Genomic DNA, 27,002 nt, shown 5'->3' on the forward strand with positions numbered 1-27,002 from the left:
ACACGGTGAAATTCTTTCTTCACATATCATAGTGTAACTGGGGTCAGAGTGCCTGGTCAGCCATGATACAGCAACCCTGGAGTAGATAGGGTTAAGGGCCTCGCTCAAGAGCCCAACAGTGACAACCTGGTGGAGCTGGGACTTTAACCGCCAACCTTCCGTTCAGTAACTAAGAGCCTTATGCTCTCTGAGCCACCACTGACCCTATGGGCCTAGTAATAATAATAATAATAATAAAGTAATATCAGTAATGGATGGAGCTCGTACTCGTTGGCGTGATGTTAAGGACATGACTCGAGGAATGGTGCTGTAGTAAACTCTGAGCTGCAGCTCTAGAGCGGTGTTATTGTAACGAGAGAGTGATTTAATATCTCTCTCTGAATCAGCCGGTGAACAGGAAGCGCATTAGACAGTCCTGCGTGTTTTGTGATTTTGTTTTGCTTGGCGGCTTCGTCGCGAGCTGCTAATCGGAGCCAAAGGATGGAGCTGTAGCTCTGCAGAGATGTGTTCTTGAGATTTGGACTATAAAAATAAAGACTGGATGTGTGCTAGTTATTAATTAAAGAGAGATTAGCGCCTGGAATGCACCATAAAGACTCGGTTCGTTTCGACTTGGAAATGATGTTAATTAAGCAGAAGGATCTCTACAGTGTATGTGTCACATACCGATGTCTTTGTCTCTGCCTTGGAGACCAAGTAAATTTATGACGATATCTACTCAAATAAAGTGTCGCGTCTCAGAGTTTAGGTAAAGTTTAGTAAAGTTTTCAGATCGGTTTAGAGATCGAGGCTTCTTTGTGGTCCAGACTCAGAGTTTCTTCAGGCCATGAGTCACATTTTTTAACAGCTGTAGTGGTTTGTCAGAGTTCATAGAGTCGTACAGAGCGGTTCATCACCAGGAGCTGAGGGTCGAGATATTTACCCTCTGATGAGGAACCATGACCAACCATTTTGTGAGTCGACTTTGGGATCAGACAATCATTCCTAGAAAGCAAACTGTCCATTGCATAATAAATTCCACCATGGAATCATGTTTTTCTGTCTGTAGAACTGGTTTGAGATTCTGCACCGGCTACAAACTCACTCTGGAACTACCGTAGTGGAAAAGGGCATCACGAGTAACTCTGCCTGCGAGCGCTTTGCAGGACGAGCAAAATTTTTGAAGTGGGAAGAGTAATAGTCTGTGGTCCTGGACGTGTCTCTTCTTTCTTTCTTTCAGTACTTAAACACCAGTATCTGTGAGTCCACTGTAAGGGATGAATCCCCCCTCAATCTCTTATTTAAAGTCGTCGTCTCTTTCTGTTTTCAGAGGACAAGCGTAGTTTATACGACAGATACGGCAAGGACGCGCTGTCCGGCGGTGGAGGACGAGGTAATGTCACGCTTCACCAGACCAGCGCAAAGAATTTATTACCTTTTTTAGTGTTTTTTTTTTTCCATATTCTGTTAACTTAAATTTTTTTTTTTTTTTTTTTTCTTTCCATCAGGAGGACGTTACGACGACCATTTCGGCGGCGTGTTCACATTCCGTAATCCTGAAGATGTGTTCAGGGAATTCTTCGGAGGCAGAGACCCGTTCGCAGACCTCTTCGGTAAGAGTTTTAAAATGACCATTAAGGCAGTTTTGAACCCCGTAATAACTTAAAGATTACTTCAATAACTTAAAGGCTTAAAGGTCACCGGTGAGGCGAGTGTGTGTGTGTGAGAGAGCGAGAGAAAAGTGGATTTATCTGGTTTTGGTGAGAAAGTGCTGCGTGAATGAGCTGTTAGTGATTTACACCCTTTTAATGTTTTACCAAAAATCTGGATCCTGAAGATCTGACCATTTTTGGGTAAAACTTCAGGCAGTAAAGGTCAGAGGAGGAGGAGGAGGGGGGGGCAGCGCTCTCGTACAAAGTGTGTGTGTGAACAAAAGTTTTCAAATTCAGTTCATTCCAATAAACAACAACTTGTGTGTGTGTGAACAATTCTCAGTTCATTCTGTCGAACTCTCACAGCACACAGAAGTAAACGCGCCCTCCTCGCTCCGCAGGGCCTGAACACACCTACTTTCAGGATTCACACACACACACACACACACACACACACACTCCTTCTTGCTGGTGTTTTATACAGGAGCTATTTGAGAGAGAGAGCATTCCTGTCGTCTGATGCAGAGTCTCTCCTCGGGCCGTGTGGAAGTGCCCTTGCCATATTTAGAGCGTCTGAGCGTGTTAAACACACACCACACACACACACACGCACACACACACACGCACACCGCCCTGAGATCAACTGCTCGGCAGAACGACCAAGAGCAGGGACCGCCTTCTCTAACGGTCTAGACGAAAGCAGATTTCAAAAGTTTCACGTGCGTCTGAGAGGCTCTGCTTTAATCATAATCACTCTCAGTGTTAATATCACGTGAATAACTGAAGAACGACGTGACGCAGTGAGCAACAAATTCAGTGGCTTAAAGAGAGTTGCTTAAAATTTGTCTGTTTAATTGGTTAATCGGTTTAATTAATCTGTGTTTATTCTAATAGATAAATAAATAGAGGTGGGGAATACATTGATTTTTTGTTATGATTGGCGGTTCATTGTTGTTGTTTGTGCTGTTGCGCGTATCGCCACACTGACTGCAAAATATATTTAAAAAATAAACAGTTTTTACATTTATAATGAAGATAAACCAGTCGATGGTCCAGTGATGAGACTTGACTTTAGATGTATAAATCATTCTGTTCCAGAAGCTTCCGAGTGACTCAGCAAAAACACAAACACATTTACATCATCAAAAGTCGCACATGTTCCTCCCTCTTCTCATCTGCTTTTTTTTTCTCCAAACTCTGTGAGTGAATTAGTCTCAGAGCTGCTCATTTTACACACACACACGTCTTACAACACCGCCAGCGCTAATTAGTCGAAAAATTAGTTAGAAAATCACGTACGTTAGAAGACGCACGTGCATGTAGCCACTCATATTCCTACAGGTGGCGCTCTCTGAACTGTTTACACATTTTCATCCGGTGTGGTCCGAGTGAATCATCCGCTTAGAGTTTGATCAGAAATAATACTAATGATAATAGCGGGTGATGTAATAGAGACACGCGCTGCTCTGTAACGATGTAGCTTTGTGTTTAATTTAACTCCAAGTTAAAACGTTAAACGTTTGTATTTATTTACAAACTTAAGTTATTTTGTATTGTTTAAACACTGCACTTGGGTATTTAAGCGAGAAAACTAACAGGCTGCATTTAGGTACTCAGTAAAGTTTTTTCTAAATGTTTTTTTAAATGTTACAAAACCACAGAATAGGATAGGATATTTATAAACAATTGTGATACGCAGTATTATTTAATTAAGAGCGAGTCGTGTCCGAGGGACGCCCCGTGGTTAGACGTCTGCCACTGAACATGCTCCTGAGGGACGGACGGCGCTGCGTTTAAGGTCTCCTCCACACCAGCTCCAGCGAGTCCAACTTAAAGCCCGACCACAGTGTCCTCTGTCCTTTTTAGTGTTAAAAAACATAAACAGTTTCCTAAGGAAAAGAAAACATTTAAACTCTGAGTTCTTTGTCTTTACCTCAGGGGGACACTGGAGAGACACTTCACTAAAATGTTAAATGAAACACATTTCCACAGAACACTTGACCATATTCCTGGGTGTCCACCTCAGGACACGCCCCCTCTTCCTGTGAATGAGCTGTTGCTATAGAAACCGCAGCACACGAGGACCAGTTTATTGATGTAAACCTGCACAAGTCCGTAGTCGTGGACTTGAAGTGTGTGAGAGATAAAATCGTTTGTGAAACTTTCACATGATTTTTATTTAATCGTGTTCTCCACGTTCCTCTGCGGCGTTTCAGGAGACGACCCCTTCGACCCGTTCGAGGATTTCTTCGGGTTTGGCGGAGGCCGGAGACAGAGGGGCGTGAGGCCTCGAACCGGTGGCTCCTTCTTCCCCGGGTTCGGCGGATTCCCTCCTTTCGGCGGCGGCTTCTCCGGCTTTGACTCAGGTTTTGTTTATGTTGTTGTTTTCAGACGTCCGTACTGGACATCGAGACACAGAACATTTGGAAATGCTGTAATACGATACGTTTGTCTGCACTTTTGGATCAGTTGATGTTTGTTGTCGCCGTCCAGGTTTCGCTTCTATCGGCCCGATGGGTGGAGGAAACTTCACCTCCTTCACCTCGTCGTCGTTCGGAGGGAGCGGCGGTGGAGGAGGAGGAGGAGGGGGGATGGGTAACTTCCGCTCGGTCTCCACCTCCACCAAATTCATCAACGGCAGAAGGATCACCACTAAACGGTACCGAACGCCTGGTCCAAACGGGCCTGATGTGTGTAATATACGTCTTTATATTTATTAACAGAGTGTGTGTGTGTGTGTGTGTGTGTGTGTGTGTAGAATCGTAGAGAACGGTCAAGAACGAGTGGAGGTCGAGGAAGACGGCCAGCTCAAGTCTCTCACGGTCAACGGTAGGGAGCAGCTCCTGCGAATCAACAACATGTGACCAGTCCAGGATGATTATAAATAAATAAATAACTAAATTAGACCAAACAACAACAAAAACAACATCTAAACAACTCGTGTACAGTGTTCAGGAGGGCAGCTGTTTTTTTATTTTATTTTATTTTCTCTCTCTCTGTTAAACATTCCACACAACCTTCATCCAGAAAGTGTTTGTTTTATTTATTTATTTGTTTCCCTTTATAAATAAGACCAAACTTGTCACGCTTTTTTCCCCTAAACATTTAATTCCCACCTTGAACGGATTCCCACCCATCACTGAACGCTTTCACCAGTCCACCATGTGCATTCCTTTATTCCTTTAGAGACTAATGTGCATTATTATTATTATTATTATTATTATTATTATTATCAGCTCTCACTCTGCGGTCACTCTCTCCTGCACGGGTCTCCAGCGATGCGATGCGGCTTCTCACGTAGCCGTCCATGTGATTGTTACGCAGCCTCCACCTCTCACACTGTTACTAATTATTAATATCAGTACATCGTTAATAGAAATATTTATGTGCATAAGATTTTTTTTTTTTTGTGTAAATAATAATTATAATAATAATAATAAAAGTTTCTGGTTCAATAAAATGTATTTTCAGCCTCGCTTTGGGAATGTTGCACTTACGCTTTGTGTGTGTGTGTGTGTGTTTTGATTTCACCAATAATTTAATCCTAATGAAAAGTGTGTTTTTATTTCTTTTTTGACTTTTGGCTGTTTTCTGCCTCACGTGTGTTTTTCACGAATGCCCACAAAAGATTTAACCACACTGCAATAATTACTCACTCATTGTTTATTATTTTATTTTTTCCTGCACATCTTTAACACACTGACTAATCACACTGACATGTGAATTTACACTCCGGATCATCAAAACCCAACTTCACCGAACGATTTAAGACGTCCGAGGAAAACACGAATGATCCAATAAATTTAAACAAGGCAGAAAAGTTGAAGGCAGAATAAATAGCTTATAAAATTATTTAAATATGATGTGATGGATTGTACCAAATTAGGTAAATTCTGTTTCCCTTACAATCTGAATTCTAGAATAGGGTTGTTGTTGTTTTTTAAATAAAATGGAAACTAAATGACTTAATATTTTATTCACAATAGAACAAAGAAAACATCAATGTTTAAAAGGAGAAATTTTACACTTGTTCATTTCAAGTTTGATGAAATCAAGCAAGATTCTGAAAAGATTCAGCCAAGTTGATTGACATCAGGTCTGTAACATAATTAGCTATAAGAGGCCGTCTTAGAGAGGCAGAGACTCTCATAAGTAACTGACATGTGAATTTACACTTCAGATCATCAAGCCCAACTTCACCAAATGTTTCAAGATGTCTGAGGAGAACACGAAAACTCAAATAAATTTGAGATCTGAGATGATGATAGGAAGAAACCTTGAGAGGAACCAGACTCGACAGGGAATCCATCCTCATCTGGGTGATAACGGATAGCAGGGATTGATCTGCAGTCATACTGTGTGGTAGGGGGCTGGGGGTTCGGTATAACAGGCGATGTGGAGAAGTTCATATGGAGTCCAGTTTGTTATTGGAGGGTAAGGTAAACTGTAGGAAACTCCAGTCCTGAACCATCGAGTGACGGCAGTCACACCCTAGAGATAACAGTTAGGTCTGGTCACAGTCACATAATGTATAATGTATATTTAGTGCAGAGTGCAAGCTCTAATCTCCAGATCTGCTCCTTATGGCAAATCTATTTATAAAAATGCTTAATTAAATAAATAGGTTTTTAGCCTGGACTTAAACACTGAGACTGTGTCTGAGTCCCGAACACTATTCCATAATTCCGGGGCTTTGTAAGAAAAAGCTCTGCCCCCAGCTGTAGTTTTAATAATACGTGGTACTTAAAAGCAGCCTGCATCCTTTGATCGAAGTAGGCGTGTAATACACGGATCGTAAGACACTAGCAGTTCACTCAGATACTGCAGCACAAGACCATTTAATGCTTCATATGTCAAAAGTAGTATTTTAAAATTGATGCAGAATTTCACAGGGAGCCAATGCAGTGACGATAAGATAGGGGTGATGTGCTCGTATCTTCTGGTTCTAGTGAGGACTCTCGCTGCTAAACAAGTAAGGCGTTACAATAGTCCAACCTAGAGATGATAAAAGCATGAACTAGTTTTTCTGCAGTATTTCTGAGGTGAAAGAATGCTATCCTGGTAATATTATCTACATGAGCTTCAAATGAAAGACTGGAATCTATGATGGAACGGAGAGGCCGTCCAGAGTCACTGATCACGCAGTAACATGACGTTCTGTCTTGTCAGAAATACGTGGAAGGAAGTTAGTACGCAACCAGTGACTAATGTCCTTCATACGTTCCTCAACTTTATAAATTACACCAGTTCTGGGTTCTGATTGGTCAGGAGGTGTTGCGTAACTTTCCATAACAGCAGCTCTGACGGTTGGTACTATGGAGACAAGCACAGTCTGTATATATATATTTATTTTTAAATGTTATATCTGAATGTTCACACTTTGAGTGAGTGAGTGTGTGTGCGTTTGTGCTTTGGTATGTGGTGTGTTACGACACACCGTGTGTTCTTGGATGAGACGTTCGGGCCAAGCGGGAATCACACTCCGCTCTTTAAAGCTCAAAATTCACTTCAGAGCAGAATACTAGAGCAGTGTCCTGGACCTAGCAGGAAAACATCAATTCATAAATCCATCATGGTGTGTGTGTGTGTGTGTGTCTGCGCATGTTGGTAACGTGGTGTCCTCAGGAATCGTGACATCACAGTTATAGTTGTATATTAAATGTAGCTCAGTGATTTCTGCTGAATTAAGTTGATTATCGCAAAACTACGATCTCCAAAACAATGTCAAAGTAACTTTTTAAAATAACTTCTACATAAAACGCACCACAATCCACACCTTTTTCATTATAAAGCACTAGCTGGTACAAATAAATTTAAAATGTAAAATTTTCCAATAAAAGTAATATAAGAACAACTGAATAGGCTGAAAAATGTACAATAACTATCAAAATACAAAAAAATTAATATAGAATAGTATGAATTATGCAGGATTTACAGACTGATTACTCTAAAAAAACTATAGCTTATATATTATTTAGTATAAAAAGTCTAAGAATATACAGTAGTAGTGTAAAAATATGTTGTGTGGGTATGACAGCAGGAAGCAAAGCTAACGTAACAAGGGCGACTGAGGCCGTGTCCACACGTAGCCGTTTTTTTTTTAAAAACAGATTTTTCTACTTTTTAAAATATATAATTCTGTCCACACGATATACAGTATGTGCTAAAAATATCTTTAACCACTTAAAAACACAAAACACCCTGTTAATAACCACGCCCAATCAATAGGGGGCCAATCAGAAACCTGGACAAAACGTCATTACCTGTGACGCTTTGTAGAAGTCCAACCAGGTCTCATCCAAAACCGCCGTCGCTGTCTGTGGGGTCTGTGTCTTTGGAGTTTTGTATGTAGCAGCACCTCTGCTCGTCAACGTAATGTGTGTATAAACAAAGCTGACATCCAATCAAGGAGACAATGACATCATTGGCGCTCAAAGCTGACGTTACAACATGCCAAGATCTGAGATGCTTTTAAATTTTATGCATTTTCTCTTGATGCAATTTTTTTTTATATTGCAGTAAAATCTTCCTATCTTTCTATACCTCTATTCTATCCTATCTTTCTATTTAAGGTATAAGCATTTCACTGCGTATCATACAGTGAGGTTGTGTACGTAACAAATAGGATTTGAGTTTGAGGTAAAAACAAATTTAGTAGAAGTAAATAGGATGAAATTGGAAAAAAAACGCAATTATTTTGTCTGGCGATAGATGTATGGCCAAATTGTTTTTTTTTTTGATGGTTAACATTGTAACATTGTTAAACATTGGTAGACACTGGACTACTGATCAGAAGGTCCCAGGTTCAAACCCCACAAAGGTTAGCACCACAAATGCTCTTCTTTTGAGCCCCTCATTAACGTCCTTAACCCTCACACACTCAGATCTATAATGAGAAACAATGTCCTGAACGAACCTGACTGGTAACATCTTAGGGTGGTGTTTTAAAGATAAGCTAGCAATTGAAATCTAGACATTTAAAGATTTTTTTAGGATATCAAAACAAGCAAAAGCTGAACTAGCAGGCGAAAGTTAGCCTAGATGTTGAAAGCTAACTGAGTGACTGACAAGCTTTTAAGCTAGCATTAGTTGTGGGAGTGTATTAGGCTAGCAGAAATCTTTAGTGAAAAGACAAATGCTTATGTTTTAGCGCAGTGTGATGGACCTGTTCTGAAGTAGGACATCACCACCACACCACCATGGATTATAACGCGAGATACTGGAGACACCTCACTGACGTTAGACGTGTCTGTTCAGGTCCCAGCATCCTGCAGATGAAGTCTCGAGTGAAATTTACACTGAACTCTGACTAACTCACACAGCTGCTCTGAGGAATGCAGCAAATATCACTCTGTTTATCTATTCAAGTTCTGGCACATTTCTGCTGTGTGTGTGAGAGCTGATGTTGTTCGTGTGGAATTCCATTTATCTATCTACCCCCAGTCAGGTCCAAAAATGTTTCGACACTCTTAAAGTTATTCTTATTTCAGCCTATTACCAAGTGTTTTGGTAATATTTTGGGTTTATATATGCATACACAAGGCTGAGTCAAAAATGATCCGCACTTCGGTTATATTAAAATGAAAGCTTCTATTGGCCTCACTGTCTGATCAGTGCTTCCCGTTCATGGCTCCTGTCTCCCCCGTCCCCATGTAAGCAAAAACAGACGCCATGCTTGGGGTTTACACGAAAGATCTAAAGGTCTGAGGATGACCTGGTGCAAAAACAACTCAGGGAAGAGCATAAACAGTAGGATATCTGAAAATAATATCTGGAGCAATACTCTAAGGAAGGTGAAAGTTTCTTAAAGAGAATCATTACCGGTGACAAGACACGGATAAGAGTAAACGGCAGAGTGTGGAACGGAAAATCCTCAATCACTGACTGAGAAAAAGTTGAAAAGTCGACCATCAACTGGAAAATTCATCAACGCTAACAGGGCCAGAAGTATTGAAAAAAGGTTCAACACTTAACAGTGCTCACTACAGTGTAGTTGAGTACTACAGTGAAGAGCTGAAGACTAAACTTCAGATTAAACACAGAGGTCTGACTTCTGAGGGCGTCATGATCTCGCATGTCCACACCGCCGTCTCTCTGCAAAAACTTGGTTTTCATACTCCCTGTAGTCCTGATCTTAACGTCACCTGACTTTCACCTGTTTGGTCCCCTGAAAACGAGGACAAGGAATCACATGGAATTCTTATGAAAAGTAAGGACAGCGCTGCATTCGTGGCTTGCAGCTCAGTCTAAAGTGAGGGAATTTTATTTTATTGAGGCAATACGAAAACCTATGAACAGAAGGACAAAGTGTATTGAAAAGCAAAAAAAATATGTTTTTGTTTTTTTTTAAATGGAATTGAAATACTACATCCAGAGTGCGGATAATTTTTGAATCACTCCACACTATTAATATATTGAAGTTGAATTGTAATTCAGATTGGTAGTTGCTAACTCTCAATACGAAGTACAACGAGCTGTCATCAGCGAGATAGCAAAGAACATTAGTTCTAGTCAAATCAAATCTTTGGTATCTTTGGCTCTGCTGAGGTTGGAAACACCAAAAGACCCAGAATATCACTCGAGACATTTGGTATAAATGACCAGGTTTCTTTCTCTGCTAAAGAGGAGCTGGAGCTGCAGGTACGAGGCGTATCTGTGTCAAAGGCAACACTCAAAAGGAAACCTCACCAGAGTAAAGACAGATGGTTTATTACACAATGTAACCCTGAAGGCCATAGTAGAGCGTTTCAGAAACATCGAGCATGCCATTGAGAGATGTGACCTGCGGCATAGTTTGAAAACAACCTAAGACTTATTAAGAAAAAGATGTGGAATGTTTAGTAAGGGCCAAGTCGATCACCTGACCTGACTCCCTCTGAGCTGCACCTCGCAAGTTTAACTAGAACATTCAAGAAGTGAAGACAGCTGCATTAAAGAACTCGTAGAGCTGCATGAGGAGGAAACCCAGCATATGGAAATGTGTATAAACATACACAAGCACTGTCCTCTTGCACCTCCAGGGTCTGGGTTCGATTCCCACCTCTGTGTTCATGGAGTTTGCATGTTCTCCCCGCGCTTGGTGGGTTTAAAAATTTAATATTGCTTGTGGTTTGGCGCCACCTGCTGGTCAGAGGCATCTCACACACAGACAACAATCCTTCTGTTTCCTCTACAGCAGCTTTCCAGCTCTGGTTGAAATTCCAGACTGATCTATTCTCTTTACAGATTCAGGGGAAATAAAACAACCATCATTTTACAGCAACGTAGTTCCTCACTTTAGCGTCATGACTGTCCCTGTGCTCCTGTACACCGGGTGTAGAAGCTGTTTTTATATGAGGAACAGAAATTTGAGTCCACACACATAATATTTAGGGTATACTGTAGTATACTGTAGTACTAGTAGTACTGTATATAATCGATATAACAGCTATTATCTTGTTCAAGTTGGTGAAGCTAGTAATTCAGAGCAGAGTAAGTCATTTTCATCGTTTTTTTCATAATAAGTGGTGCAGTTTGGCCATACCTATATAATTTTTTAAATAATTGTGCTAAAACTTATTTGATCCCCCCCACCCTCTCTCTCTATGAGTAAGACTACAGATTAATAATGTACAATATTATGCAATTCATATTATCATTATGGAATGTATTAATATTCATAAAAAAATGCATTAACGCATATTCAGTTTTAAATTTTAAAATAATAAAATCAAGTGAAGTTCAAATCAAGTTCAATGCATCGCTATATTATTAAATAACATTGACCTATTATCATTTATATAAATATGTCTTACATAACCTGATATCTCTCATATTTAGGGCACAAGAACTAATAGTGAAAAGGACCGTATATTATTTTGTTATTATTTTTTTTACCATAAATTGTGTAAGATATCGAAAATCCCTTCTGCGTTTTTCGTAATTCTGCACCCTCAAAGCCTTGAGATCATATCAGTTTGTTGGCGATCGTATAAATCCCCTAGAACCCAAAATAACTGACTTCCTCTTGAGCAGAGGCCATGACACACAGCGCTAAGGTTGTTCAGCTCAAGTGTACCGGGTTTTTCTAAATATTTTTTTATTTCATTATTATTATTTTTTTTCTGGACTAACCGGGACTTTTTGATGGTCTGGCTAAAAACCTCATGAAAGTCACCAACACGGCTTGGCCCAGGGAGCAGCACACGCCCCTCCACAGCACCCCCTGGAAAATCTCCCTGCATGGCTCATACACACTCGCATGTATACATGGAAAAACCCGGTACACGTTTAGATCTCCTTGAGCTGAACAACCTTAGCGCTGTGTGTCATGGCCTTTGCTCAACAGGAAGTCAGTTATTTTGGGTCCTATACCATCTCCACCAAAGATATGATCTCAAGGCTTTGAGGATGCAAAATTGTGAAAATGCAGAAGGGATTTTTGATATCTTATGATACAACTTATGGTAAATAAAAGGGAACGGGAAGTGGCTTATATCTTCTGTGTACATTGAGTGATTTACATCAAACCTCAGCTTTACGTTAAAAGAAGAAAGCTGATCACATGACTGATGTGAGTCTCAGTCACGGCGCCACCAACTGGCAACAAGAAGTGTGTCACTTTTAGAAATCCCTAACACTTTGTCCCTTAGTTTCACCTGATTGTGCTTCTATATAAAACACTAATGTAACTTATATTATAGCCTTCATATCCCGTATAATGTGTTTTGATGTCCTGTACATCGCTGTGAACTGCTTTACTAGACACAAACTGGCACTTTTGACAGTTTTCCCCTTTAAATGCATCTTTCTGGTGCTCTCGGGTGGTGATAGTGCAGGTGCTTGGGCCCAAACATTGCTCCTGTGTGACTATATTTTAGTCTTGAATTTGGTTTATTATTTATTTACAGTTGTGCTCATAAGTTTACCTAAAATTGATCTCTTTATTTGGTGATTTTTTTTCATCATGTATGTTATTTTTATTTATTCTAGATCTGAGTACTAATGTATACTCCTGGTGCTGTAGCACTGTACAAGGTTCTGGGTTTGTGTCCCTGGTTAAATCCTTACGCCACAATGTTTTCTAGTCAGAGATAGACCTTCTTTGGGAACAGAGAAGCCTCGAGGAAACCTTTTGCTCTTTTTCCGCTGACGCACTCCTCTGTGACGGTACGTTTTAACGCTTTTTATTACATGTTTACACCTGTAGTTATTTGTTCCTAACTGCATATCTTCAGCGCAGTTCTTTGATAAAACATACACAGTGTTATAATGTCATTATAAACACCCCCAATCCATTCTCTCTCACACACACACACACACACACACACACACACACACACACACACACACACTTCCCTGGTGTTGAAATAGCAGTGCTGCTTATAGACTCATTCTCACACAGAGCGGCTGTTAAAGTTCACATCCTGAGTCTAAACGCTCGCTCGTGTCTAATTAAAAGCCGAGCTCTGTGCATTATTGATGAATTCCCGGTCGTCTAAAGCGCACGCTCCTTCACCCACTTTCTCCTGAGCCTCAGCTCGCTGGGAAAAGGTCAGGCTTCCCGCCGTGCGATCTCCAAACCTTTATTTAGCTTAAATACAGGGTTTCAGCTCGCTCGCCCGCTCCCTCCTTCCCCCTGTGTGCGCACAGGTGACCAATTTATTCTCTCCTTCTTCCTGTGAGAAATAATCAAGCAGTTAGGGCAGTGATCTGTCTGCTGTTTATTATTAGAGCTGTTAAAGCTTCACCGCCCAGTACGTTTCCATCTGTACGGCACCTTACAGATCAATAGATGTACAAATGTATTATTTTAAATTTATCAGTTTAATTGAGAAAATATATGAAATCTAGATAAACACTGAAGAAAAATGACGGCACATGAAAATCTTTTGAAACCTTTTCTTGAAATTTATATGAAAATATAGATAATAAAAATATTTTCTTCCATGTCTTAAGAAATGTCTAAAAATAATTTTAATCATTTTTTTTATTGTAAAATTGGAAATGCTGAAGAAAATATGATCACATGTAATTCTTTATTCATGTATGTACAAAATATGATATTTTTTTTTATGTTGAGATTAAGTAAAATTTTGAAAACTTAATTAAATTTTTTTTTCTTTAAATTTTTTTTTTTTTTTTCTAGAACAATGTACAAAGGGGCATTCAAGTCAAACTGGGACTTTTGCAGCATAACAGAACACAGTCCTGAGAATAAAAACTCTCTTTATGTCTCTATATAATCCCCTGATACACTAATGCACTCATCCCAGTGTTTCACTAGTGCTTAGACACCATCAAGCTAGAAAGTTTTCTCAGTACGCCAGAGCCATGATCAGACGTGTCTGTCTGAAACGCTGGCCTTCCAGGAACTCCTCTAATGACCCAAACATGTGGGAATGCCTCGCAACGAGGTCAGGACTGTACATGGGATGTGGCAATAACTTCCAGGCGAGTTCCTGTAACGTGTGAGTGCTATTGATGAAAATGTGTGTTTAGTTACAAGTTATCCTTTAACTTTCAAGAATCAGACGTTCCACTCGCTCAACGACTGCAGTGGGCTCCGAGCCACCTCGTCATTCTCAGACGTACACCCCTCTTTAAAACACTTGCACTGTTCGAATGTGTTCTTGTGTCTAAGGGTCTCATCAATGTGTTAGGATGCACCAAAGAGACGTGTGCCATTTAAAAGCACGACTAGCAGGACCCTGGGATCTCTTCATCTGCTCCTGGTTTGACTTGAACGCACCTGGGAATTGCTTATATTGACAGATGTGTTTAGATGGATGTCAATATGAAAGAAAAATGAGAAAATAGGGCATATCTTAAATAATAGAAGTTATAAGTAAGATCGAATATGATGTAACTTAAATAAAATGGTATTTGAAAAACAAAAACAATCTTCATGTTAAGTTTTAATCTGCTAACAGTTAAAGTTCAAGAAACTCGAGGTGAACATGCACTGTTAAACAAAACAAAACACAGTGGCCAAAATTAAAAACACTCTGCTGTTTCATTAGTAAAGCACTTTATTCCTGTTACACCACCGCAACCTACCAGTGATTACATTACTGTATTTATTAAAGATAGAAAAGGTTTCGGCTTTACCTCTGGTTGCTACAAAGTACTGACGCTGGAGACTCCTTCCATACAACTTCCATTCATGCACCCTAAAAAATGCTGGGTTAAAAACAACTCAATCTGGGTTGTTTTTAACCCAGCTGCTGGGTAACTATTGGACTAATTACATGCTGGGTTATATTTAACTATAATGCTGGGTTAATTCTACCACATAAATTGGTTAAATGTTCTACCCAGATGTTGGTTCATTTTAACTGGAATGTTGAGTTAATTCTATCTCACAAATAGGTTATTATTATTTTCGTGTTTTACAGTGAATCTGTAAAAAAAAAAAAAAAAACTATCCACGTCTATTAAACAGTTAAATTACTTTTATATACTGGTTTATTACAAAAAAAAAAACTTAAAAGTTTTGCAAACCATACATATATGCAATAAACAACATCCTATTAAATGTTCATAGAAAAAACGTTTATTTTTCAAAAGCACAAGAACAGATAATCAACAGCGACATCATTACTATACTATTACTCACAAGGGCAGAATGGAGTAATAACACAAATAGGCACAACAGCTTCTACAGAGCAGGATCTCTCTGTGACATTAGATATCTTTTCTGCAGAACAAAACTATCCAGCCCTGGTTCTGTTTTAACATACAAACACTGTCTATGACTTTTCAAGTAGGCCTCGCTATTCCATAGCAACATTACAAAAAGTCCTATACAGGTGCACACTACTTTAAATAGTTAATGTCAAAAATATAAAATGCCTTGAAGCACACATCAACCGCCCCAAGTAGTGTGCATTGCTCCAGAGCCTGTCCCACCAGAATGACGAATGCCTGACTCTCCCAACATCAGGATGTAGGGGTACGGCCTTGACACTTCAGCCTGCTGGAGGTATTCCACCATGTTGATGCCAACCTTAGAAATAAATGAAAAAAAGTTAAAAATTGGTTAAATAACAAAGATTAAACTAAATAAGACTATCAATTTAATGTGTAAATTATACTAAATAAAAAAATGACAAAGCTAGGGTATAGGTAACATGAAACAAAAACATGGAGACAGCTACTACCAAAAATAAAATAAGCAAAATAAGCATGGCTTTTGGGATAAAGCTCATATATATATATATATATATATATATATATATTGGTCAGACTAGTTGATCTTGTGGTCTGTGTTGATTTTAAGCTAATTACCGAGGGGATGCATTGTCATAGCTGGGGTCATACTGGCACATTACAATCACCCAAATATTAATCCTTCCATCTAGTAGTTATCTGTACAGCTGACTGATAGTTAATTTAGTCTGAGTCACAAGCAACTTTGGTTAAAGAGGGCTACCTGGTTATCTTACATGCAGCAGTCATATTTGCATACTACTTGCCAAAGGGGAAAAGGTGTAAAATATTGTTATAACTCGGGAGAAACGCGGGCGACTTTTGACCGTGAAGTAAATTACTAGCTAGTGAAAAACGGGAGGGTTAGCAGGTGTGTATATTTGTGAGAGGGTCAGTGTTTTGTAACACACCAGCATTTTATTGTCTCAAACAGTGAGATTAATAAAGTTCTAATGTTAACTAAATGCTAGCGTCATGCTAATACTACAGTTACAGTTTCGTCACCCTGCAAACATTCTACAGAGAAAGATAAAAAGCTCAGACATCTTATCCGTTTCCTTCACACACAGGTGGGGTTCTGTGGCTAACTATAGCAGCTATTGTCAGCTAAATTATCTTACCTCAGACCAGCCTGAAAGTTTAAGTGTAACCTTAACACGGTAACAGTAATAAATCTCACATATAGTAATAATATTTTAGTCATATGTGACTTAGGTGAGTGAACATGTGTATACAGACCTTGTATTTAACGTCATTTTCCCTTAAATGAACCGTCATCAGCGGTGTGGGAGCTCAAGAGAGACACGAAGCTCTGACTGACAGCCGCTGAATCCACCGGTGAACTTTGGGGGAGGGGCCAAGCAAACTTCAACCCAGCAGCTGGGTTACACAAAAACTACCCAACTCTCTGTAAATAACCCAGAAAAATGACCCAACAGAGGCAACCCAGCGCTTGGGTAGAAAAAACAACCCAGCGTTTTTTAGAGTGTGTAAATGATCGTATCAGTGAAAATGATAAGGGATTGAAATCAGCACGTTAATATATACCCGTTATTACGAAACTGACTCATACATACACACACACACAGAACAACAATTTATAGGCGATTTGGTTTTAAATTTGATGACGCTGATTGCGCTCGCTTGCTTTGAGTAGGTGCTACTAATACTTGCGTGTTTTATTATTTTTTTTCGGTTTTTGTGTGATAAGATACACCGAGTCCACCGCTCTCTAGAACACTGTTGTCATCGCTGCTGTTTTTTTTTTTTGTTTGTTTTGTTTTTTAAGAAAGCTGCAGGTGTTTTGTCATCTTCGTTTTAATGAAAGATCGAAGCGATAAAGGTGGCGGAGGGAAAAAATATCCGGTAACCTGAGCCAAAACTCCTGACCTGAGCTCTAATCTCAGATATTAAAACCAGACTCTGTTGATGGTGGTGTGAAGGACTCAGTGACCAAGGCCATGAGACTATCTACTATCGCATGTAGCTCTTTATTACACTTAATGCAGTTATACTGACAGATTCATGCGTCTGGAACTACACCGGCTCTGCGCTGAAGTGTGGAAGTCACTGTTTCATCATCTAAGTAGTGCACTTTCATAAGGATGAGGACTCGGGAGCAAATATAGAGTAGCAGGCAAATGTTTAATATATTCTAGAACCGTACTGTAACATTTTTTAAAATTAGGAAATAAAACATAAAGGATTAAGTAATTATGTAACAACAACGACTGTCAGTTGCTATTTTAAGACATGAAGGTCGGCTCTTCTGCAATAATTCTTGCAAGAACAGTATTGTCAAGTGCGTTAGGGGCAGTGGTGGCTCAGAGGGCTATGGCACTGAGTTACTGATCAGAAGGTCGGCAGTTTAAACTCCAGCTCCATTAGGTTGCCATTGTTGGCCCCTTAAGCGAGATTTTCAACACCATCAAGCGTGAAGACCTTCCCAGGAAAGCAAGACCAAAACTGACCTCTGCTGCAGAGGAGAAGTTCGTAGTGCTCTGGTTCCCGTGCCGGTTCCCAATTTTGGAACCAGTGCTGTGCTTTTTCACAGAAAAAAATTAGTGCCGGTGCCCTAAAATAAGCGGCCCCTAAACTCTGCTGGTCTAGTCGCGAGAACCCGTGACGTCACAAGCGTTGGGCGGAGTTATAGGGAGCGAAAAATGGTCGTTAATGTGTAGCGCGGACGAAACAAAAGCGCTTTTAGCAATTTGGACATCCGCCGAGATTCAGTAGAAATTGGAAAGTGCTTTAAGAAAAAAAAAGTGTATGAGGAAATAAGAGAAGAACTAATAGTCGCAGGCTTCACACGAACAACCGACCAAATAGTGAATGAGCTAGTTGTCTATATCGATCTCTTTCAGCGGTTATAACACGTCGAATAAGCTGCCTTTGGATACTGAAATACATTTTCATAGTTTGGAGAATAACCAGTAAACTGACTTCGGCTATGTTCGTTTCTATTTAGTGGGCGTGGCCTGTGACGTATTATCATGCAGCTCCCTCTGAGCTCCTGTCTAGTGTAAATGCGGGCCGGTTCTCGGTGGTTCCCAGTGCACCTGGCACCAGCACCAGTGTACTGGAAATGAGGTATTAGAGTCACCAGCCTCAGAAATCACCAATTAATAACCAGCACCTCAGATTAGAGCCGTTATGAAACTTCTCAATATCAACTGTTCAAAGGAGATTATTGTGTATTATTGTGGATAAACGCCTAAAAAGTGTAGAAAGAAATAAACATCAGGAACAACCATGGAGTTAAAAGGGGTGTACAAACTTTTGAACGATAGTCTAATTCTATATGTTTTATTGCTCGGTTTTGATGTTTTGGTGTAGCAGCTTCATCATTTTTCTTTTACAGTTGATGGCTCATGTTTCATAATAATAATAATAATAATAATAATAATAATAATAATACGTACTACAGTTGCAAGCAGTGATGAGCGGGCCCAAGCACTATAACATCAGCCCAATCTCGTCATAATGTGTGTGAGGCTTCGTGTTCTTCAAAAACTAATGAAAGTTGGTAGACAGGTTGGAATCTGCATGCCAAAGTGACGCCGCAAGGTGTTTGGCCCGCTCAATGTTGCTTGCAACTCTTCGTCGTCGTCGTCTTCTTCTTCTTCTTCTTCTTCTTCTTCTTATTATTATTATCATCATTACTATGTAAACTCACTCCTTTACTACTCTATTACTCCAAAAAATAAAAATGGTTAAACAATAAGAAAACGCTGATCATACATATATTCTGCTGTATGTCCAGTGTTGACTCTGTTCTTATGGAATAACTAGGATTAGTCTGCATTTGAAGGAACCAGTCACAGACATCTCACGTGTGATGTAACGTGAGTAACGTGTGAAAATCATGTGGAGTCGGCGGTCGGGGTGCATGGTGGTCTGTAAGAGGGAAAAATATAAAACTTTAAAAGCTAATCTTAAACTCAAACAGATGGCTGTGTGAGACCAAACACACACACACACACACACACACACACACACACACACACACACACACACTGACGAAGAAAAAAACAACGAGAGAAATCTCTTCCAAAAGGCTAAAACCCTACATTTACTGAAACGTACGATGGCTTCAGAAATAATCACAGCTTTAAATATAAAATATTAGCATTGCTAATTACACACACACACACACACACACACACACACACACACACACACACACACAGAGGGAAGAAAGCAGCAGGAGAAGAAAAGCCTTATTAGTATTAAAGGATTACATTTTATTACATTAGCGTTTTTCATTATTTATTTCTCCTCTAAACGTAATTAGATGAAAATGGATTATGTGTGGTGTCTCTCTCTCTCTCTCTCTCTCTCTCACACACACACACACACACACACACACACACACAGAGAGCTCTTGCAGTGTTTGTTTCTCTTATCGCGCAGGTGAAATAAAGCAGGTATTAATATGAGGGAAACGTGATGTGCTTCAACCTTGAGGTTTTTTTTCCCACTATTTTTCGTCCTTTTCTTTTTTATCTGTTTTCCTTCAAATTGAAGTAGTGATACGATCTGTCTGTGTTTCCCAGACGAAAAGAAACACACACAATCCAGCCCTCTCTATCTCTCTCATTCCATTCCTTTATTATTCTTTCCTCTCGTTCACTTTTCAGTGTCTTCCTTTCTGTCTCTCTCCATCCTTTGTCCCATTCTCTGTCTCTCTCCTTTTTTAGTCTCTCTCTCTCTCTTTCTCTCACACACACACACATTTTTGGCATGCTGTTCGTCTCTTTCTGTGTCTTCTCTTTTCTTTATCACTTTGTCTCTCTTTGTCTCTCCCCTACTCTGTCTCACTATGTCTCTCTCTGTATGTTCTTACTTGATCTCTTTCTGTCTTTCTCTCTCTTAGTCAGTTTATTGTTTTTGTCTCACTTCTCATCTTTGCCTACTTATCTGTTTGAGTGTCTCTTTCTTTCTTGCCCAGTCTCTCTCTGACTGTTTCTCTCAGTCTCTCTGTCTCTCTCTCCATTTGGCTCTCTGTCCTTCTGTCTCTCTGTCTGTATGTCTGTCTGTCTGACTCCATTTGCTTCTCCCAGTCTGTCTCCCTTTCTCTCTTTCTCTCTTGCTCTGTCCCTCTCTTTCTCCCTCTGTCTCCCTCTCTCTCTCTCTCTCTCTCTCTCTCTATCTCTCTCTCTCTCTCTCTCTCCCTCTCTCTCTATCTCTCTCTCTCTTGCTCTGTCCCTCTCTCTCTCTCTCTCTCTCTCTCTCTCTATCTCTCCCTCTCTCTCTCTATCTCTCTCTCTCTCGCTCTGTCCCCCCCCTCTCTCTCTCTCTCTCTCTCTCTCTCTCTCTTGCTTTGTCCTTCTCTCTCTCTGTCTGTCTCTTTGTCTCTCTCTGTCTCTCTGACTTTTTCTCTGTTTCTCTCTCTGTCTCACTCTCTTTGACTTTCTATCTGTCTGCCTCTCACTTTGTCTCTTTAACTCTCTCTGTCCATCTGTCTCTCTCTCCTCCTCAGTTCAGTTTAGTTCAGAAGAGCTTTATTGGCAGCAATGTTGATGAAAATATTACACTGTTGCCAAAGCAATTATAAAATATTAACTACATTATAAATAACATCAATCAGAATTTATAAAGCTATATAAACATTATAAATATATTAGATATGAAGGAATATTATATTAGGAAGACACAAACAAAACACCCCCCCCCCAAAAAAAAAGAAAAAAATTATATATTACATCAATATTACCAACAATAATATTTGTTCTCTCTCTCTCGCTCTCTCTCTCTCTCTTTCTCTCTCTCTCTGTCTCTCTCTCGCTCTCTCTCTCTCTCTCTCTCTCTCTCACTCTCTCTCACTGTCTCTTTCTTTCTCTCTCTCTCTTTGTCTCTCTCTGTCTCTCTTTCTTTCTCTCTCTCTCTCTCTGTCTTTCTTTCTTTCTCTCTCTCTCTCTGTCTTTCTTTCTTTCTCTCTCTCTGTTCCATTAACTTTTCTGACATTTCAGGGTAATTGACACTTTCTTCAGTGTTTTTTCTCAGTGTTGAGACACCGGTGAGAGAGCGAGTGTTTTAGCCACTATAATGTAATTCTTGTTTTTTTGAGCATCAATTGTTACTATTAATTAATAAAAATATATAATATATTGTTCCATAATCAAGTTAAGTCTATAATACTCGGTGAAATGGCGCGGTGCAACACTTAGTCGGTTAGAATTTGATTGATTTATTCATTTTATTAAGTCGTGAAGACAGCATTTTGTTCTAAATGTGTTTTATTCATTTATGATGATTAATTTGATTATTTCTCCAATAACGATAGGGAAACAGGTTTCTACGGATTTCTCATTTATTCTGAGTAAAGCCTGCTGTGCTGCGTGCGAGGCCCGTGTTTATCTCCCTGATTAATGAAATTAACGAAGCAGCGGTGCTAAAAGATAAGCGACGTGACCGGGGTTTATTTATTTCATTAACCTTTCCAGACTGGGAAACAACTTTTGTAACAGGTAACACTCTGATCATAACCGTCAGGCTACGCCCGGTCCGATGCACAGGTGCAGGGGTCAAAGGTCGTCTCTGAGCGTGCTGTGGTTCATTTCCCGGCGCGGCGCTGTTTCATGCCTGAGCACGGAGCTTAACGGGGGATTTGTTAAACATTCATCTATTAAACATCATCCTTATTTTCTTTTTCTTGATTCTGTGAAAATGTGTGTGTGTGTGTGTGTGTGTGTGTGTGTGTGTGTGTGTTTGTGTGTGTGTGAGAGAGCGAGAGAGAGAGAGAGAGAGAGTCTGACAGATAAAAGAGGAACGGTTGAAGCAGTATCTGCCTTCTTTCTTCTCCCCCGTGTAATTAAGCAGCACAATAGCGGAGGAGACGAGCCCCTTCACTCAGTCAAGCTAATTCAATATAAATGTAAATGACCGTGCTGAGAGTAAAAAAAAACAAAAAAAAAACTGTGATCTGTTTACACATCTAATCTCAATAAACATTTGGTGAGTGAAATATAAATGTGATACACATCACGATTATGTGATAACAGAGATGGAAGAGGAGAGAAGTGCTGTGTTTAAACCATATGTGTGTGTTCATCTTAAATCTCAGTACTTTTACTCTTACTCTTACTTTTACTCTTACTCTCACTTTTACTTTTACTCTTACTATTATTGTTGCTTTAATTCAATTTTTTTTATAACAGTTTTAACAATTAACGCTGTCTCAAAACTTCTCAGTACTTTTACTTTTACTCTTACTCTCACTTTTACTTTTACGCTTACTTTTATTGTTGCTTTAATTCAATTTTATTTGTATAACACTTTTAACAATTAACCCTGTCTCAAAACTTCTTTAGAGATAAATATTTTTATATTTCATTTTTTATTTAAAATCTATATCATGTTAGATAGACACACCACTCACTTCCTTGTACTCTTTCTTTTACTGATGCTCATACTATCACTGTCACTGTATATACTGTACAGTGCTGCAAAAAAGGAGTTATTATGTTCAGGGGGAAATTACTTTTTGCCAGATTTGGACGGCTATTTTTCCCTGAATAAATGAAATCATTATTTAAGAACTGCATTTTATATTTACTCAGGTTATCCTTGTGAAATATTAAAATTTGTTTGATTATTTAAATCATGTGACAAATATGTAAATTAAAAAAAAGTTAGTCAGTTTCATATATATATATATATATTTTTTGTTTTGTTTTGTTATTAGTACACCACCACACTGAATATTACAGCCATTTTTACACACACACACACACACACACACACACACACACACACACATTTTGGGGTCTCATAAATAATGGAACAAACCAAAAGAATTAAAACATAAAGATTGTCATTTATACTTGGATGATAATCCTTTGCAGTCAGTGACTGCCTGAAGTCTGGACCTCATGGACATGACCAGATGCTAAGGTCCCTCCCTCCAGATGCTTTGCCAGGTCTTTACTGCAGCTGCCTTCAGCCTCTGCCTGTTTGTGGGTCTTTCTGTCGTCAGTCTGGTTTCAATAAGTAAAAAGCATGGTCTTTTGGGTTAACTGACTCGGCCAGTGAAGAACATCTCATTTCTTTTTCTTGAGAAACACTTGGGTAGCTTCTGCTTTATGTTTTGGGTTGTTACCCATTTTCAGTATGAAGTGGTTTTTGTAGCATTTGGCTTAATCTGAGCAGAGAGTCTTCTTCTTTATCTTTGGGCTGTTCCCTTTCAGGGGTTGCCACAGCGAATCATTTGCCTCCATCTAACCCTCTCCTCTGCATCCTTTTCTCTCACACCAACTAACTTCATGTCCTCTCTCACTGCATCCATAAATCTCCTCTTTGGTCTTCCTCTAGACCTCCTGCCTGGCAGTTCCAACCTCAGCATCCTTCTACCGATATATTCACCATCTCTCCTCTGAACATGTCCAAACCACCTCAATCTGGCCTCTCTGACTTTATCTCCAAAACATCTAACGTGGGTTGTCCCTCTGATGAACTTATTCTTGAAGCAGAGCAGAGAGAGTATCGCTCTGTATACTTCAGAATTCATCCTGCTGCTTTTATCAGCAGTGACATCATCAATAAAAACTAGTGACCCGCTTCCATTGGCAGCCATGCATGCTTATGCCATAATGCTGCCTGCACCATGATTGACAGATGATGTAATGATTTGGATAATGAGTTGTTCTTTTCTTTCTTCATTTTTTTCTTCTTTGAATTTTGGTTTCATCAGTCCAAAGAACCTGGCACATCTTTTTTGTTAAAGTCTAATGTGGTCTTTCTGTGCTTAAGCGTGGGTTTGCACCTTGCTTGAAGTGACTTCATAAAGCCGTCTCCTGAGTGCAGACTATGACAATGACACGCCCACCTCCTCAAGAGTGTTCATGACTTGGCTAGATGTTGTGAAAAGATTCCTCTTCACCATAAACAGGGTTATCCAAATCCACTCTCTCTGTTTTCTTTAGTTTTTTTTGGACTAATGATGGGCTGCTTTACTTGCATATCCATCCCCTTTTACCAAATGCACATGTAACACGCAAAACCACCTCCACGCCTTTTATCTTCTTGATTAGTCATGGATTAATGAGTTAACACACCACAACTGGCCATGCAACTGCTTGTCAGATACTTGTTCCATTATTTATGAACCCCTAAAATTCCTAAATGTTTAAGGACACTCTTTTGTAAAAGCTTTTGAATTAAATCCTGAATTAGGTCCTGACTTTGCTTACATCTTGACCGTTTCATTTTTAATTCTGTGTTCTGAATGTAAAGAATTTGACATTTTTCCTTTCCTAGTGTTTCTATACAGTGTATTTGCGCTGGTGTATATTTACATATATATTACATGTTACATTATTTATGACAGATCTGCTTCTGTTCATTTCCCACACAGATATGAGCACTCCGAATGCCCTTCCTGGCCCTGTCTCTCATTCACGTTACCTTAGAAACGCCACAGACGAGGCTGATGGGGAAAGAGGAGGCACCAGAGGTCTGATTATAATGTCAAAATATTAACCAATTAGAAGTATACATTTAACAATATTCTTATATTTCTTATTGAATAATACATTAATACAATAAATAAAAGTATTAAATAATTTTTTTTCAGGATTTTATGAAAACAGAAGAAAGAAACATTGGCGAACCGACACAGAGACTAAAAAGAAGCCAAATCCACGTCTGGCACCGAGGATCGGCTCTTGGTTCTAAACTTCTAAACTCACTGAAGGCACTTTGTGGATTCTTTTAAAGATTGATAAAGTACACCGAGGGAAGGGTAGTACAGTGTGTATTTTTTTTATATTATAGTTCTGCTTTAAAAATTTTAATGTTTCATTCTTGGTTCTGGTTAGCGTTGCTACTGGGGACTTTCTGAGTTCATGTATAAGAGTTTTTGTCTTTGTGATATTTTTATTGATTTTAATTTTTTTTTAAGTGAAGTGAAAATCTGAAAACTAGCTAATTTGTCCAATTGTTCTCAAAAAAAAAAAAAGAAAAAAATTATCGCCATTAAACTGAAAGCATATTTGTTATATTTTTTGTTTTTAGATATGGGCAAGTCTAATTCTATATTTTAATCACATTTCGCCAAGACATTTCCAAAACCTGCAGTCAAGTAATGTTAAATTGAAAAATAAATTGTTTAATCATATTACACTTAGAAAAAGTGTGAACCTTTTACATTGTAAAAATCCTTGTTGTACATTGTAAAAATCAATGTCATCTTACGTTATGAAATGTAAAATTAAATTTCTATTTCACCTCCTAAATTTGAACAATGTTACATATTTTAATATTTTAAACAAAATTTTCATATTAAAACTGCTACTTCATTTAAATACTTATCAAATAATGTGATAAAATCTATGTTATAAAACAAAAATATAGTCACAAAATGCATCACATATTTTTAAACACAAACAAGTCTAATATACAACCATATACAGTTTTTATTACCTTAATGAATTTTTATTTGCTGTGTAAAATAGTGGTTGGGGTTATTACAAATCATTTAATTAGTCAGCTTTATTGTGATTGTCCACTGCCTGAAAAATAGCTTCAGAAACAACAGAGTAATCTGAGAATATAATTGCTTATACTGTAATTGCAGGTAATACCTTTGCAGATGTTTGTTGCTGTCATTTAAATAGACAAAAAAACAATATTTCTTAACCGTCAGACTTCCTAATGTACAGTATACTATACTCACAAAAGAATTTGCCGAAACCTGCGATGACATTGTATCCATATACATATACTTTAATATGGAGTTGGCCCCCCTTTTGCTGCTATAGCCTTCCAAGAACACTCTTTTTGGGAGGCTGTTCACAAGATTTTGCAGTGTTTTTGTGGGAATCAGTGCCCATTCATTCTGTAGAGCATTTATGAGGTCAGACACTGATGTTGGACGAGAAGGCCTGGCTCTCAATCTCTGTTCCAGTTTATCCCAAAGCTGCTGGATGAGGTTGGGGTCAGGGCTCCGTGTTCGGGCCAGTCGAGTTCTTCCACACCGAACTCATCAAACCATGTCTTTTGGCAAGTGCTTGCTTTGTGTACTGGGGCACAGACACCATTTAACACACGGTTCCTGTCTGTAATAAATGTCTTGTTTTACATCATAGAGAAATCTTATTATAAGGCTGTATGAACACTAAAGGTGCAACTCATGTGGAACTTTCTAAAGAACCCAGACCTTTTTAGTGTTTTTAATATAAATATTTAGATTATAATCTGATTCCTGTATGTCTCTGTACGCTGCTCTGTATACTGTCTCAACTCCTTTTTTTTTCAATAAGAAAAGATAAGACATTTTGTCTAAGACTAGTGATGTTTCTATTTTACCATAGAGACTTTTGTGAATATGTTCAGCTTCATATTTAAGCTTCCTATAGAGATAATATGTTAAATAGATTTGGAGCAATAACAATGATTTTTGAATTTTACATTAAAAACCCTGTACATTAAATCATGGTTTGCTCAATGACTAATTTGCTTCAGAACTATTTTATTATTTTATTTTTAAATAATTTTAAAATATGAAAATAAATAAATAAATTAATTAATTAATAAAGTAATATATAAATGTGTTTAGTCTAGAAGAGCGAGAGTTATTTATATATTTTCAATTATTTTTATTTCTTTTCTTTTTATATAATGGATCTTTAAAATCTTAATATTTAGTTACATAAAAAAACGTTGGACATTTTTCATCTGAAA

At 38.7% G+C, this 27,002-nt stretch overlaps 1 protein-coding gene across 3 annotated transcripts in view; it reads left to right on the forward strand.

Annotated features, from left to right (window-relative positions):
- The window catches only part of dnajb6b (DnaJ heat shock protein family (Hsp40) member B6b), a 37,784-nt gene extending 11,015 nt beyond the window's left edge, over nt 1-26,769 (forward strand). For 2 of the 3 annotated variants that reach the window (XM_053501308.1, XM_053501315.1), the window contains exons 4-10: nt 1,310-1,372; nt 1,488-1,592; nt 3,848-3,997; nt 4,125-4,290; nt 4,390-4,460; nt 24,676-24,774; nt 24,895-26,769. In XM_053501308.1, coding sequence (XP_053357283.1) covers nt 1,310-1,372; nt 1,488-1,592; nt 3,848-3,997; nt 4,125-4,290; nt 4,390-4,460; nt 24,676-24,774; nt 24,895-24,995 — 755 coding nt within the window. In that variant the 3' untranslated portion in view covers nt 24,996-26,769. Of the gene's footprint in view, nt 1-1,309; nt 1,373-1,487; nt 1,593-3,847; nt 3,998-4,124; nt 4,291-4,389; nt 5,103-24,675; nt 24,775-24,894 lie in introns of those variants that run through there. The other variant, XM_053501323.1, reaches the window with a different exon arrangement.
- The last annotated feature ends 233 nt before the right edge of the window (nt 26,770-27,002 follow it).

The sequence above is a fragment of the Clarias gariepinus genome, chromosome 1, assembly GCF_024256425.1.
Source record: "Clarias gariepinus isolate MV-2021 ecotype Netherlands chromosome 1, CGAR_prim_01v2, whole genome shotgun sequence".
In the NCBI taxonomy this organism is placed as follows: domain Eukaryota; kingdom Metazoa; phylum Chordata; class Actinopteri; order Siluriformes; family Clariidae; genus Clarias; species Clarias gariepinus.